A 15,002-nucleotide genomic window follows, 5' to 3' on the forward strand; every position below is an offset into this window, starting at 1 on the left:
GCTATGTTATGCGAAGAGGACAGTTTATGTCGGAGAAAGCACGAGAACAGCGAGAACGCCTTCTTAACAAAATTAAACACCCTGAACCGGCGGAGATGTTAATGTTTTTTTCTGACGAAAAAAATTTTGACCAGGATCAGAAGATTAACCGCAGAAATGACAGATGGCTATGTTCCAATGCTACAGAGGTACCAGTGATCATGCACACGAAGTTTCCAGCCACTGTTATGGTTTTAGGTGTTGTGAGCCACAAAGGACAAGTTATGATTGTGATTGGGATGTATTGTGGCAATATTAAGTTTTTTACCTTATTGCTACAAAAAGGGTTGTACAGATTTTGCGTTACCCCTAGTTAATTCAAGGCATATATTCCTCTCGTCTGCGACGATTTATTTTTGCTTAATAAGTGGAAACGGGTACATGTCATAACGCCCAGTGTCATAAGGCCCATGGGCTTTATGTCGCAAAAATGTGTGTCTTAGCGCCCATGGGCGCTAAGACACTTTTAAATGTGAACTAGCGCCCACTCCAAAAACGAAATAGCGCCCGAGGGCGCTACGACACAATTGAAGAATATTCAATAAAATATTTAAAAAATGTAATTGTTTGCCCTTTAATCGTGTCATAACGCCCATAAAAAAGTGAAATAAAGTCTGGCGTGCTTTATGTCACATTTAAAAGTGTCATTGCGCCCGTGGGCTTTATGTCGCAAAAATGTGTGTCATAAGGCCCAAGGGCCTTATGACACTGGGCGTTATGACATGTACCCAGTGGAAACACCTTAGATCCGGACCGAATAGTATTTGTCAATATAATTCAAGACAATTTTAAATATTTGTGCAAAATTGTTAAAGAATGAAGGGATTTTTGAAGTTTTTATGTCTGGAAGAAAGAAGTTCAACCATCAACTTGCCGAGGAAGAGAAAGGGCGCATAAAGATATAGAAGATTGTTCAACGTTTACAAGGAAACGAAAGCTACCGGGTGCTACTGAAAGGATTACAACGAAGCTTCTTTCAGAAGCACTTTCTTCAAAGTATACAAAGGAACAAGAGAGTGCAAGGGCGAGCATTACGAAAGCTGTGCGGATCGCCAGTCTTATTCGGCTAAATTAGGATTAAGGAAAGTATTTCAAACCCAACCAAACATAGTTGCCACTAAGTACACTGAGGAAGAGGCGTTTTCCTTATTTATGGACCTGGGATTGACGAAGGAGAAGTACGAGATTTTAAGAAACTTCTTAAAAAGTCATTAAGAAGCCCAACTGTTCGCCGTTCGAGGTGGATTTAAGAACTAATTTTTGTTAAGTACATGACTGTATATGTTGGTGCAATTGTCAGTGTCAGTCTTGAAGTTAAGTCATGTTGCGTTTGGAGTTTAAATGATGTGTGGCATATCCATAGTAAACCTTTTGACGCTCTTCATCTAATATTTTTGTGCCTTCAAAATTTTGCGTCCCTCGTTTGCAATTCCCTCGCCGACGCCACAAATCCAACGTTGCCAGTTTGATAAAATCACTCGCGAAAACCGTTTTATTTTCGCCGGCACCATACGTTTGTCATGCTCACAGCCAAAGTGTTAGCCAACGTTTAAAAATTAACCATGTTGCGACCAGTTTTTTTTTTAGCAAGACTGAACAGATTTTTAAACTAAATCTGGCACTGACACGACTATTACCAAATTTCAAGATACAACGCCGGATCCGGACCGAATAGTATTTGTCAATATAATTCAAGACAGTTTTAAATATTTGTGCAAAATTGTTAAAGAATGAAGGGATTTTTGAAGTTTTTATGTCTGGAAGAAAGAAGTTCAACCATCAACTTGCCGAGGAAGAGAAAGGGCGCATAAAGATATAGAAGATTGTTCAACGTTTACAAGGAAACGAAAGCTACCGGGTGCTACTGAAAGGATTACAACGAAGCTTCTTTCAGAAGCACTTTCTTCAAAGTATACAAAGGAACAAGAGAGTGCAAGGGCGAGCATTACGAAAGCTGTGCGGATCGCCAGTCTTATTCGACTAAATTAGGATTAAGGAAAGTATTCCAACCCCACCAAACTTAGTTGCCACTAAGGAAGAGGCGTTTTCCTTATTTATTGACGAAGGAGAAGTACGAGATTTTAAGAAACTCCTTAAAAAGTCGTTAAGTCGACGTTCTTCCCGGATACAAAAAAATTGGATTTACCAAGAAGGAAGCCGTACCGGCAAATAAAATTATAACAGAGGTATCTGTAGAAGTAAAACTCCAGGATTTAATGGATCACACTGCGAGGCGTCTTGTTGAAAGTATGCCTGATGGAGAGGTGGAGCTTCTTCCGGAAAATTTGACTTAACTCAACAAATGGGGATGTGATGGATCATCTGGACAAAGCGACTACAAGTTAATTATACACACAGAAGACGAAGCTATTTCTGATGAAAACATGTTCATGGCTTCTGTAGTTCCTTTGCGCCTGAGAAGTGAAAGTTCTGAACATTGGAGAAATCTTCGACTGTCATCGACCCACTATTGTCGGCATTTGTTATTCAAAAAAATCAAATAAGCCAACTGAAAACTCCTGTTTTTCAAACCAAGAGTGGAAAAACATTTACGGTTAAATTTGATTTTTTCCTGACAATGATTGATGGAAAAGTGTTAAACGAAATTACAAAGACTTCTTCAACACCTCAACGTTTGCAAAAAAGACTCAAAAAGAATTTCACGACTTAGATGTTTCAACGAGTGAGGAGAACTGCTACGAATATGGAATTTCTCCGTTGCATTGCAAAATAAAGTGTATGGATTTTATTTTGAAGCTAGCTTACACACTTCCTCTTCCAGGAGAAACAAAAACTGATAAAACACCTCCTGGGGATATCAGAGCAGGAAGGAGATTATACAAGCTGAATTCTTGCGTAAGATAGGACTGAAAGTTGACTCACTTATTGCATCACTGAGACACGTGCGATCACAAAAGGATTTGGATAGCAACAATAGTCCCGAAATGTTCAGTTTATTAGATATTGATGAAAATATTGATAATTATTTTTAAAAAAATCAGCCATCCCACTGTGCGTCCCTGACGTATTAAATAACGAATGTTACAAGTTTTTTAATATTCTTTAGTATCTGTAAAGACGGTTGCCGATGTGCAACCAATTTATTTTGGACTAAAAAGTAAACTGCGGGTTGTTATTTCTATCACTTTAATCGACCTTAAGCATGATGAAACCCAATTACAACACCCTAAAACAATTACAATTTCTTACAAGGTTTTTTTGTGATTTCTATTAACAAAGAAAAATATAAAAACAGCAGAAATGGTTAGTTTTTTTTTCTAAAATTAATAAAAAAAAAATATATATTTGCGTTGAATAAAATTTAGAGGGTTGTTAGGTTAAGTCTAAACCAATCCGTAAGAGTATTATACCTTGTCATCATCGGCAATGGCAGAAATTTCTTCCCATAAATTTTTCATGAGCTTTTTATATTCGTCTAAACGAGTAGAACTGCAATCTCCTTTTCCCTCAACAACACATGCTCTAACCGCCATACATAGAAAGTCGTTCTGATCCAAAAATCCATTGTTATCAATATCTGAAACAAAAAACAATAGAAAAAAGTTATTGATATAAGTCACAGTTTTCGACCGATCGTTTATATGGGAGTTTAAAGTCAAAACTATTTTATCACTTTTTCGGTATTTGCTTTAGTGTATAAGGTCTCGATGCATATAAAAAAAAAACATCTCTGCATGAAATTGAAAGATACTAAATTGCCTACCACATTTCAAAATCATTGCGATGGCGATACAGAATATAAGTTTCCACAACAAAATTTTATTTTTTTCAGTTATTATTATTTTACAAAAATAATATACAAAACTAGCAGACCCGGCCGACTTCGTCAAGACTTTTATTGAATAATTACCTATATTGAAAAATTAAAAATCGAAAATATAAAAAATAATATTATAAATTTGATAAGAGTGCAGCGCCATCTTTTGGCCATACAAATACGTAAGAAGTATTTTTGCGCCACCTAATGTACTGATATATGCATGGCTTTGTACTGAAAATATACATCAAATATAGCTCCTAGAAACATGAAATTCAGAAATCAGTTGGCGCATTCAAGAGTTCAAAAAGGTTAAGAGAGTCAGAGTAGGTCAAACCGGAACACTGAATTTTTTTAATTATTGGTATTTGACAAATTAAAATTGCCAGAATTAGCCGAAAATAAGGTGAAAATTTTGCTGGCGTAAATCAAATCATCAATCATGTGTGTTTCACTGTTTCACAAAATTGTTTATGTAAAAACAAAACGGCAGGGGCTTCGGTCGCGCAAAAGTTTGTATATCCTTGCAAGTTTTTTTGTACTCTTCCCTTTATTTTTATACCATAGACCCATAAGGTGAAATGGTATATTAAAGTCGCCAAAAAGTATGTAACAGGCAAAAGGAAGCTTTACCGACCCCATAAAGTATATATATTCTTGATCAGCTTCAACAGCCGAGACGATATAACCATGTCCGTCCGTCCGTCCGTCCGTATGAACACCTAGATCTTGGAGACTATAAGACCTACAGCCACCAAATTTGGTATGTAGTCTCGTGAAGTATGTGCAGTTATCGAGTTTGTTTCAAATTTTTGCCACGCCCCCTACCGCCCCGGAAATTTAATTAAACCGATTTTCTGAACTACTAAACTAAGTAGAGTCACCAAATTTGGTATATATATTGGCTTTGAAATATATATAAATTTTATCAAAATTGGAAAATCGAAAAAAATAGCCAAGTTATGCATATAAACGATTTCCATAAGGCCAGAGTTGCCCGTTGGCTGGTGGGTGAGATACAAAAATATGCTTGTAAAAATACATAATTGCATTTGTTATTTTAAATTTTAAATATTTGTTTTACTGGTGGATGGTGTACCTAAGTCGGCGGGACGACTTACTTACTTAATTTTTTTTTTATGTGATTTAAGAAAGTACATCAATTCTTTTACAAAGTTTTTTCTTTCTCTTCGAAAATTGAATTTTGTCTTGTTGATATACATAAGTAATTTTATAATTAATTTAATTATTTTCTATTTTAATTAGACCTGCCTTGACAGTGGAGCTGGCAATCGTAATTAGTGATCTGGCAGCAGCTCCAACATTATGCAAGGAATTGGCCCGCAACAATAATTAATTTAATTACTTTCTATTTAAATTACAAATCGTTATCTTTTGTCTTTTTTAGCTATAGCTAGTAGTATATGTATAATTTAATTGTTTAAGACATCCAAATTTTTTGAATTTATAAATTATTAATAGGTGAAGAGGGAAAGGATTATAATGAGTATATTTGTACCTATATATATATATATATGCATTTTGTAGAATTATTTGTTTCAATTTCGAGATACAAAGACGATATGTTCAGCCAGCAAAATAAGCTCGTTGTGTCTGAGAGGGTAAGTGTCGTCCACCATTGGTATCATAAAATCAAAAAGGATACAGAGCTAGGGAAGATGACTCCGATGGGCGACTTTTAACTTTTAACTCCTTCTTAATAGCAGGTTTACCCAATTTGCTTAAGGATTTTAATGACAAATGGCCATCCAACTGCTCATTAGATCCACCCGATTGGGACGAGAAGGAGGAGGTAGATTCCGCCTTGACCGTGGAGCTGGCAATCATAATTAGTGATCTGGTAGCAGCTCCAACATTATGCAAGGAATTGGCCCGCAACAAGGGACCAGCAATTTGAGCGGCTGCAGCAGCATTTGTTGCATTTGGAGCAAGGTTGGTCAAGGGCTGTCTCTTCCAGTGGGTGTCCTCGCGGGGCTTAGGATTGTCACAGTATTTGTCAATTTTACAACTTTCTTTCAATAAATCTGTACGCTTTTTGGTTGCCTCATTTTGTGAAAGAAATGTTATAGTTTTCATCTGAACGGAATGAATATTCTCCGTTGCATTCTTATCCATAAGCATTTTCAATATCGTGCCCACCATTTTCTTTGATTAAAAAATTTAAAAACGCATTTGACTGGCACTACCCTTATATGGGAGGACACAATTTTTGCCATTTATTATGTTGGCGCTTTTGAGAAAAATTACATGTGTTTAAGTTCCTACACTTGAAGTAATCTTTTTTTCTTTAACAGAATAATGTTTATCATTGTCTTATATTTATCGAAAGCTAATAAAGCGTAAGTAACAAATTTTTAACATATTTTAAAGGTATCAAAGTCAAAAATTTTGATACCCACGCCCAAATAAATTTTTACTCTTAAAATTCATTTGAAATATATATTTTAAATCTCAAACTGATATCTTGTTTGGTTGAAAAGCTAAATATTTTTACCAGTATCTTCAGCAAAATTAACCAGAAAAAAAAATAATTACCCTAATAAACGCTAATAAAAATTGTTTCTTTTGTTTACAAATGTTTGACGTTCAAAATGTAAACTGTTAGTTCGTATACCTTTCACAACTTTCCGAAAGGAGCAACTTTTATGGTTTCGAAACCCAGACTCCTAAATTTTCAGCAACTCAATAAAGCCTCGAAGTGGCTTTCAGAGAAGTAACACTGCCGGTTACTGATTCCAGTTGAATTAGTTGATCCTCTAACACGTTCAACTTATTGGTCAGTCTCTGGTCCTCACTCAGTAGAGGCTAAACCGTTCTTGCAGTACGCCCAGTATATTCTCCTCACGAGATGCAACGTGAGATGTAATCAGCTGCAACCACTCATCAAACATTTTATCAATGAGGTTCAGATTCACTTCAGTTCGCTGACGAGCTCAGTCATTTAGCGAAGATGCCATAGCTTTTGAGCTTAGTGTGAGAACGCCCAGTTACGTTGATGTGCCGTCCTCTTTGTGTTGTTTTTTTTTTTTTTTTTGTCTTTTTGTATGTTTTTTATGTTTGTTTTGTTTTTTGTTTTTGTTTTGCTTCAGTGTCGCAAATATTTTATGTTGTTTTAAAAACACTATATATACAAAATTGATACGCTCTTACTTGACAAACAGGCAAGCAATTGCCATCCAGAGTAAAACATCCTCCTTTCAGTCTATAACTAGAGGTGTTCCTCAAGAATAACACTATGTAACAAAAATACATTGACCTGCTGACAAAAGCAAAGTTTCCGAAGAATATTAGGAAGTTTCCATACTTTTAAGACATAACAGACTAGGAAACCACAATTATATCCCAAGGACTGAGAAATTTTTTATTTTTGTAACATAGTAGTAGCGAGTAAAACACGGCTGACTTTGGTGAGCTCCCCATCAAAACTGAACTGCTCTCATTCTTTTTTATTTGATTCTCTCTGTTCTTTTTGTGATACGTGAGACAGTACACTTCTCATACTGTACCACTGCATAACGATGATAATAAGTAAGATATAACTTAAAACTAGTTTGTAACAAAGAAAAGAGTAAGATAAACTTAAGGCTAAACATATTGCACTGGGGGAAAGAGTAAGATATACTTAATATTGTATTGTCTAGACGTTGACGCGTACAATGCGAAGTATGTTCAAGTAGCCCATACGACACAAACAATTAAAATATGGTTAACTACAGCAAATTTCGAGGTTAGTGTGCTAAAATAGAGGTTTTCACAAGAGAAAGAGAGGTTTCTGATCTGATTACGGTATACAAAGGATTGTAATCAGAACATAGGACTCGAAAAGGTTCATGCAAGGAATAGATAGAACTACAGTGTTTTAAGGATAGAGGAATAAAATTTATAATAACTGGTTCAATAGCTCAGGAGAGTCTATTTCACCTATCAAAAGTTTGTGGATAAAGATAGCACCAAGCACTACTCTACGATTAATTTAAGAAGGAAGATTGATTAAAAGAAGCCTACTGGAGATTGCGATCCCAATTTAGACTGCGAAGAGCAAAAAGCAGAAATTGCTTTTGAACAGATTCAATTTTACTTTGGTGCTTCTCATATTGAGGTGACCATATGCAAGATCCGTAGAACGGATTAATGAAGTATATAGAATTTTGGTTGTGTATGGATCGTCAATCTCTTTTGACCATCGTTTCATAAACCCAAGTAGCTGAAATATGAGGATTAAAAGTTAATTTATTGTCCATAAGAACACCTAAGTCATTGATAATATCTAACCGTTCTAAGGCAGTGTCGTTAAGATAGTAAGTTGCTAAGTATGGAGGAGTGCATCTATTACAATTCATAACTTTACAATTAGAGCCACTGAGGTTTAAAGGTTGGTTTCACACTAACTCTGAAGATCATTATCGATATCGATAGAAATACCCCTATAATTGAAGGCCTCGGATTTTTTTCCCCTCTTTATGAAGAAGAATTATATATATTATTCCTCCCAGATAGACAGGAAGGCGGAAGATGCGACGGACAGTGTAAACAACTTAAGTATTGGCTTACATAGGGCCTCCGCGCAAAACCTTAATACGCAGCCTGGTATTCCATCAGGGCCAGGTGCATATATTGGTTCGACGTAACTGAGCACGCTGAGAACCGAACTTTCATCAAACACAGGGTCTAAAATGCAATTAGACGAAATCGAAGAGAAATAACTTGTTTTGAAAAAATCAGCAAACCTTGTCGGCAATTTTCGAAAAACAAGTACGACGGGTGCACCGATGTCTTACGTTTATCATTGAAAAATTTATAAAATTGCTTAGGATCGCGAGAAAACCTAAGTTTACATCGCTGAAGATAATCCTTATAGCAATGTGAATTCAGCACTACATATAGGGAAAAATCCGATGCTTTACCGGATTTTTAAAATCTTTTATAACATCTTGATTTTACGTTCTTCAAGTTACATAACTCACGTGAGAACAAAGGAGGTCTATCAGACCATCCTAGAGTCACACGCGGGGCACAAACATCAAAGAACGACTCAAGAGTTTTATAGAAGACAGAAATTGCAGAGTCCATATCCGTGCAAGTATACAGATATGTCCAATCATTAGTTAACAAGAGTTTTTTAAGTTTAGTAAAGTTTGTCTTGCGAAAACATCGGGTTGGAGGCATCGAGTTATTATGTCGAGACATATCACCAAAAGGAAAGTCAATGGTTACATTCAGAGTTGGATGAAAGTTGTCTTCGGGGATAACTAAGGGATCAGTCCTGGAAACATCGCAGTTGGAAGAATCCAACACGAATACCAGATCTAGTGATCTGTTACGACTATTCCGGACAGGATTTATTTGAGTTAGGGAAAACTCAAGCAGACCATCTATGAAACAATGTGACAAGGAGGGCAACAGTAATAAAGGATCAAATGAGAGGGTCCAGGCAATCTCAGGTAAATTAAAATCTCCCCGAACAACGAGCAAGTCTTTGTCAGAGAGATATGAGGAAACAAGTTGAATAGCTTCTTAATGTGATGTTTACTGCCAAGTCGGGCTGTGGTGGGATATACGAACAAGTAATATAGGCAGAAAAAGAATTTCAAGAAATTTTAACACCAAGAAATTCAATCACCTTGTTGGAAGACTGGACAATTTCAGACGAGAACGCTGAATCAACAGCGATCAGAACACCACCACCATTACGGATAGTCCGATCATGTCTATATATTAAATATTTTGAGGGGAAAATTAAAGCATCGGCAATAGCCTTATATAGCTAAATTTTAGTAAAGGCAAGAATATGAAAGTCAAAAGTTACATAGAAGGTAGAGAGTTAGACTTTAGTCCCCGTACATTCTGATAGGCCAGAGTTGGGGACGAAACTAGTTTTTCGACTCACCAACAGGTGCAGATGAGCCGGAAGGAACGCTATTCACAGAGGCAGGTAGCAAGCAAATCGGAGGCCGGTTCTTCTTTTTTATTGTATACTCTTTTACAATAAGGTGTTTCGGCCAAAAAACTTTATGACATATTTGCACAAAAAGATCTGGGGAGAAACTTATTTGTAAGTTAACAAATAGTCCAACGAGCTGCTCCAGCACTAAGCCTTAGAGAAATCTGTGCAACGTCGATGTGACGAATTCCATATAAACATAAGCGCTGACCATACGCCTTGCATATTTACTTCTTATGTATTTAGCTTTGGATTCATATTCCCATTTATGTACTTAGATTTAGTTTTCCCTTTTATTTCCTTCAATGTTATCAGTTTTCTATAATTGCTTAAACAATAAAGACAAATTACTCTGGCACTTTTTATAATCTTTAATATATTGCTAAGCCACAAGGACAGTGATCCAGATACTTAATCGTGTCTAACCCTAATCTAATTCAACTCCTGAGTTGGATCCTATCAAAGGCTATCCCCAACAGGAACCAGAGTACGGACCCAACATAATAATTTGTATACAAAATGGTGCATGTTGAATGAAAACCCGGTACTTTAAGCCGGATTTAGTTTAATCCGGACGAGACGGACAATATTTTACTCACAAAGAGATATATTAAGTTTTACAGAATTAAGATTATGCAATCAATGGATGTTTCATAGCCCAACACTTCTTAAATAACATTTCGGGTTTCTCACTCACTTCTCGTTACTTCATCATACAAATTTAAGGTTTTCGCCGTAGGAAAAGTGCCAAGTTGGCATTATGTTATCCCCAAACAAGGCTCGAGTGAATTTCGTTGTGAAAGGCCAAGCAGCCATTAAGTTAATTTGGTCAATACCTCTTATGCGAATGTCCAGCCTTGGAACATATTTATTGTAATCGTTTCAGGATGCAGAGAAACGAACAGTCTACCATCTCTTGGCTTTCGATAGATTCACGCATATCCTAACAGATATAGGTCCCGCTAAGCATTTTGCATATACAGCGATACATCGATCTATGTGGGACCTTGAATAGATATCCACTGGCTAAATGGGACCTTACCTTTATAAATGCCCCTAAAATTACTTATTGATTATTATAATGAAAATAAGTTATCATTTTTATCAACTGCTTTCTAAAGTGGTTTTAAGTGTTGATATCACCAGTTGATCCATTGGCTGTATATTAGAGGTAGTGTTCGTAGTCAAAACATGATTTTTATGTTTTCTGATACGTCATTAGAATATCCTGGATGTCTTGGATGTCTAATAGTAAAATGATTATAAAAACTATATTGTTTGATTGGCAAAAAGCTTCTAATTCAGCAGCATAATACTTTTCAATCCAATCTGCAAATTAGGTTGGCTGTCATCCACACTTTGTTAGTCGCAGACTAGTAAACTGTTACCTTTGCCCAAATTTTTCCTTGAATTCTCAGAACGGTATATAAGAAAAGGCTTCAATTTATAATCCCCTTCTGCATTTCGACATTTACCGGCCTTGTGCTTTGAACCTTAGAACTGCAGGTTTTTTTTTTAAATAGTCGCTGCCAATCCCAATTCGAACTTCTGTTTTTCATCCTTTTTTCTCAAACCCACACGGTCAATAACTTTTTTCCGCAAACATATTGCAGGTACCGAATATCAGAGAAAATACGTTATCAATGGCAATAATTTGTGAACACGGTCTCATTGTACTATTTACAAAAAAAAGTTATATAATCCAGTTATCCACATTTTTTAAGACTTTGGACCCCAAAGTAAAGGAAATAACAACGACAACACTCCATCCCCTTCATGTAGCCAGACAAGAAGCCAGCCTTGACAACTCAAAAACTACAGCCATAACAGACGAACATCACAACAATAAACAAAGAGTCCTCAGTTCAATGCCTTAATCAGATTCCTTTACCCAGCTACGACCCAAGGTCCCCTGTTGAAACGCAAAGTACGACAAAATAAAAGAGAAAAATCACAATAAAACAAACTATCTTAAAAAAAGTAATTTTAAACTATAAAGCCGCGAATTCTCCACTTACTCGCACTGTTTAAATAGTATAAAAGCGAACATCGCAAATTGTACCAGAAAGCCCCTCAGACAAATCTTGCCAGAACACAAGACACTTCTGCGCTTCCAATCCGGACTTAAGATACGTGCTTAAAAACCCAAGGCTCAATTAATAGAAAACCAGCAAACATGGACGGCCTACAATCTTAGTAAAGCAAATAACGAAGTTATTGATCAAAATCACTGTTTACCACCAATGGAAGCTTATTAATATAGTCGCCCAATCTTGATGAAATTTGGCACAGTCATTAACATATAAAACTGATAAATGTTTCATTTGAAAGCAATCGCGTCAAAAGTAACGAAGATATTCATAAAGTCACTGTTTTCGACCGATCGTTCCTATGGGAGCTATATGATATGGCCATCCAATCTTGATTAAGTCATTAATATGCATAAAAAACTAAAATATATTACTTTTTATGGCAATATCGCAGAAAGCAACGAAAAAAAGTGACTGTTGGTCACTTTTCCGCGATTTACAAACTGTGCAGTATATACAACATGCTCTGTAGCTCTTACGGTCTAGGAGAATTTTGCGCTGATCCAGACGGACGTAAAGACAGATGGATACATACTTTATTCTGTCGGAGATTCTTCCTTTTATGCTTTGCATACTTCTAACCAAAATTAGTATACCCTTTTTGCAAGTTAATATTCACTTGTGAGAAATTGTTCCATGACGGGTCATAAGTGACATTTTTTGGGTCGAAATTCGCGGAGGAAAAAAATGGTTGCGATCTAGAGCTCTTTTACCCTACCTTTTCAAATTTCAAATTGCAAATTTCGTACGTGGCCGTCCCTCTGCTCGCGACTTCTTGGCAGAGGGACGGTGACGGGGGGGGATAGCAAACCATTTTGCACAAAAATGGCTCTTTCAGGAACTTTTCAACCTTGGTTCATATATCGCATAGGTTGAGACGCCGCCAAGAATTATAATAGGTATTTGTACTGCGACCGATGCCTGGAATTTCTATTGAGTCCCAGATGAAGAAAATTGTGAAGAGTACTCAGATCCGTGCTGCCCATGACGGGATCCTAAATAAAGCGTTGAAAGTAGCGGCTCGCCAGTCTGAAATATTTGAAGACATTTGCAAATTGTAGAGGCTGATGCTTTTGCCCATGCCTAATAAAGACTATACAGGCCGAGTTGCCTTCTCGCCCAATCTTGAGTTGTGGTAGCGAAAGACCTACACGAGGCGGAAAACAAAGCAATAGTATCAGTCGGAAAAAGCCGAAATTTTTCAGGACTGATGCATAAATACGTCATTTAGGGAAATTCGATTTTTGTTTTCTTCAGCTTTCAGCTTTAAAAACATTTGGAGCTAGCTAATAGCAACGGCTATGTAGCATAAGACATATAATCGAGAATGGCCCTTATTGACCTACTTGCAAGGAAGGCCGGGCTCGTTTTTAAAAGAATCCGAAGCAAAGAATGGACTCCACTGGTCCAAAACGGCGCTATAGAGGAAATTCGGCATGGCATCCATTTAACAAGAGGAATCATCGCCGACATCTCACACATTTATGTGCCTTTGTAGACCAAGTCATAGGGCGCTTTCTGTTTCATGTTACTTGTTACAACTTTTCGGAGGTCAATTGCACAGGATTTTCATAAGTAATGTGCGGCAAATGTGGAATTGCACTCTGTTTTAATAAAAGAAACAATTGTTTTAAAAACTAAATAGTTTGAAATATCCACATTAAGAAATAAACCTCACCTAAATACTCTCAGAATTGTAGCGATTTTATTCACATATTTGATGCATTTATGCAACAAATACTTAATTCTACATAAAAACTTTCTAAATCCAAAATTAAAAAATAAAAAACCTTGTGTATTTTTAATTTTAACTTTTGAATCGATTAAAAATGAAGTAAGTAACCATGCACCAGGTGAACAAATATTTTATATTTCAGTGCCTCATTGCATTTGCCATTTCGCTCAAATACGCGTGGATAAATGTTAAATAATGCTAATCTGTGCACACACCAAAACAAATTTGAAGCAGAGATGCCAATTTAGTACATTTTTGTGAAAGCCGAAAACTGTTATTTTTTCATTGCCAGCAAGTTGTCAAGTTCACTTATGGTTGTCTTGGGCAAAAGCACCCTCTGATTCATTTTTTCAATGACGTTTTCGTATTTCAGTAGTGTTAAATTTTATAAAGGGGTAAGGTTTTAATCGACGGTTTGTGTTTGGCATCTTTTTTCTTCATTTCTACTGTTGACTTTCTCCGTCTCTGAAATCGTACCAAAAGCTTCTTTCCTAATAACCTCAGTTAATGGTTTCATAAGTACTTCATACACGAAACATTTTAAGATCTTTGCCATTTTCTTACCAAATATTTCCACCTTATCTCTCTTCAATTTTCTTTCTAAATTTTCGCCTTCTAAAATTTTTAACAATGTATTGCTCGTAACCTTTTCTTGACCACCGGATCGAGGATATTTTCTCACAATTAATTTTATCTCTTTTTTGTTATTAATACTTATGTACTTGTATGTACATGAACATAAATGTATGTCCCCGATGAGCATAACAAGTACAGTTCAGATTATTATGGAAATTGCTATAAAAATATATTTATTTTTCCACGGAGAAGGTTTGTACAGTATTCTAATTAATGTTATTGGCCAAAAGGTAGCGCTGCAGAATAGCAACTTCTGTAGTTTCAAATTCGGCTATGTGTTTTTACACGGAAACAAATATTACATGTTCATAGATAAATACCTTAATCAGATTCAATAGTTATAATTTGAGCTGGTTATATTCATTTTCTACAGTGCTGAGTTATAAGTGTATATGTATATAATTCCACTATAACTGTGTAGGTTTCTAAAGTATTCCTAAAAGAGTGGACAAATATTATAATGTATTTTTTATGTGTGTTCAAGGGGATTGAAGAATGGTTTAGATCTAAAATTTGGTCTACTTATTAACAGACTGCACTGATTTTATTGGTCAGGGTATACATGGTCAAAATACTCTACATTTGGTTCACTTTCTAAACTAAGCTTTCTTAAGCATTAAGCACTGCTGTCTGGCGAAGTAGTAAGAGGATTGAAATCAATTTTGGTAAAAATTATACATACGTAAAAAGAGTCCTACCCTGGCTCGTTTATCAGCCCAAACGTTGGTGGAAGAAGTGTTTGCTACCACCGGAGGGCATTGA

General features: G+C 36.1%; 1 protein-coding gene across 1 annotated transcript in view; it reads right to left on the bottom strand.

The window, feature by feature from the left end:
* The window catches only part of LOC6653165 (sarcoplasmic calcium-binding protein, alpha-B and -A chains), an 80,759-nt gene that overhangs the window by 34,730 nt on the left and 31,027 nt on the right, over window positions 1-15,002 (bottom strand). The window contains exon 2 of the mRNA XM_047009667.1: window positions 3,411-3,577. Within this exon, the coding sequence (XP_046865623.1) occupies window positions 3,411-3,577 (167 nt within the window). The remainder of the gene's footprint in view (window positions 1-3,410; window positions 3,578-15,002) is intronic.

This window comes from Drosophila willistoni (assembly GCF_018902025.1).
Source record: "Drosophila willistoni isolate 14030-0811.24 chromosome 2L unlocalized genomic scaffold, UCI_dwil_1.1 Seg168, whole genome shotgun sequence".
Taxonomy (NCBI): Eukaryota; Metazoa; Arthropoda; class Insecta; order Diptera; family Drosophilidae; genus Drosophila; species Drosophila willistoni.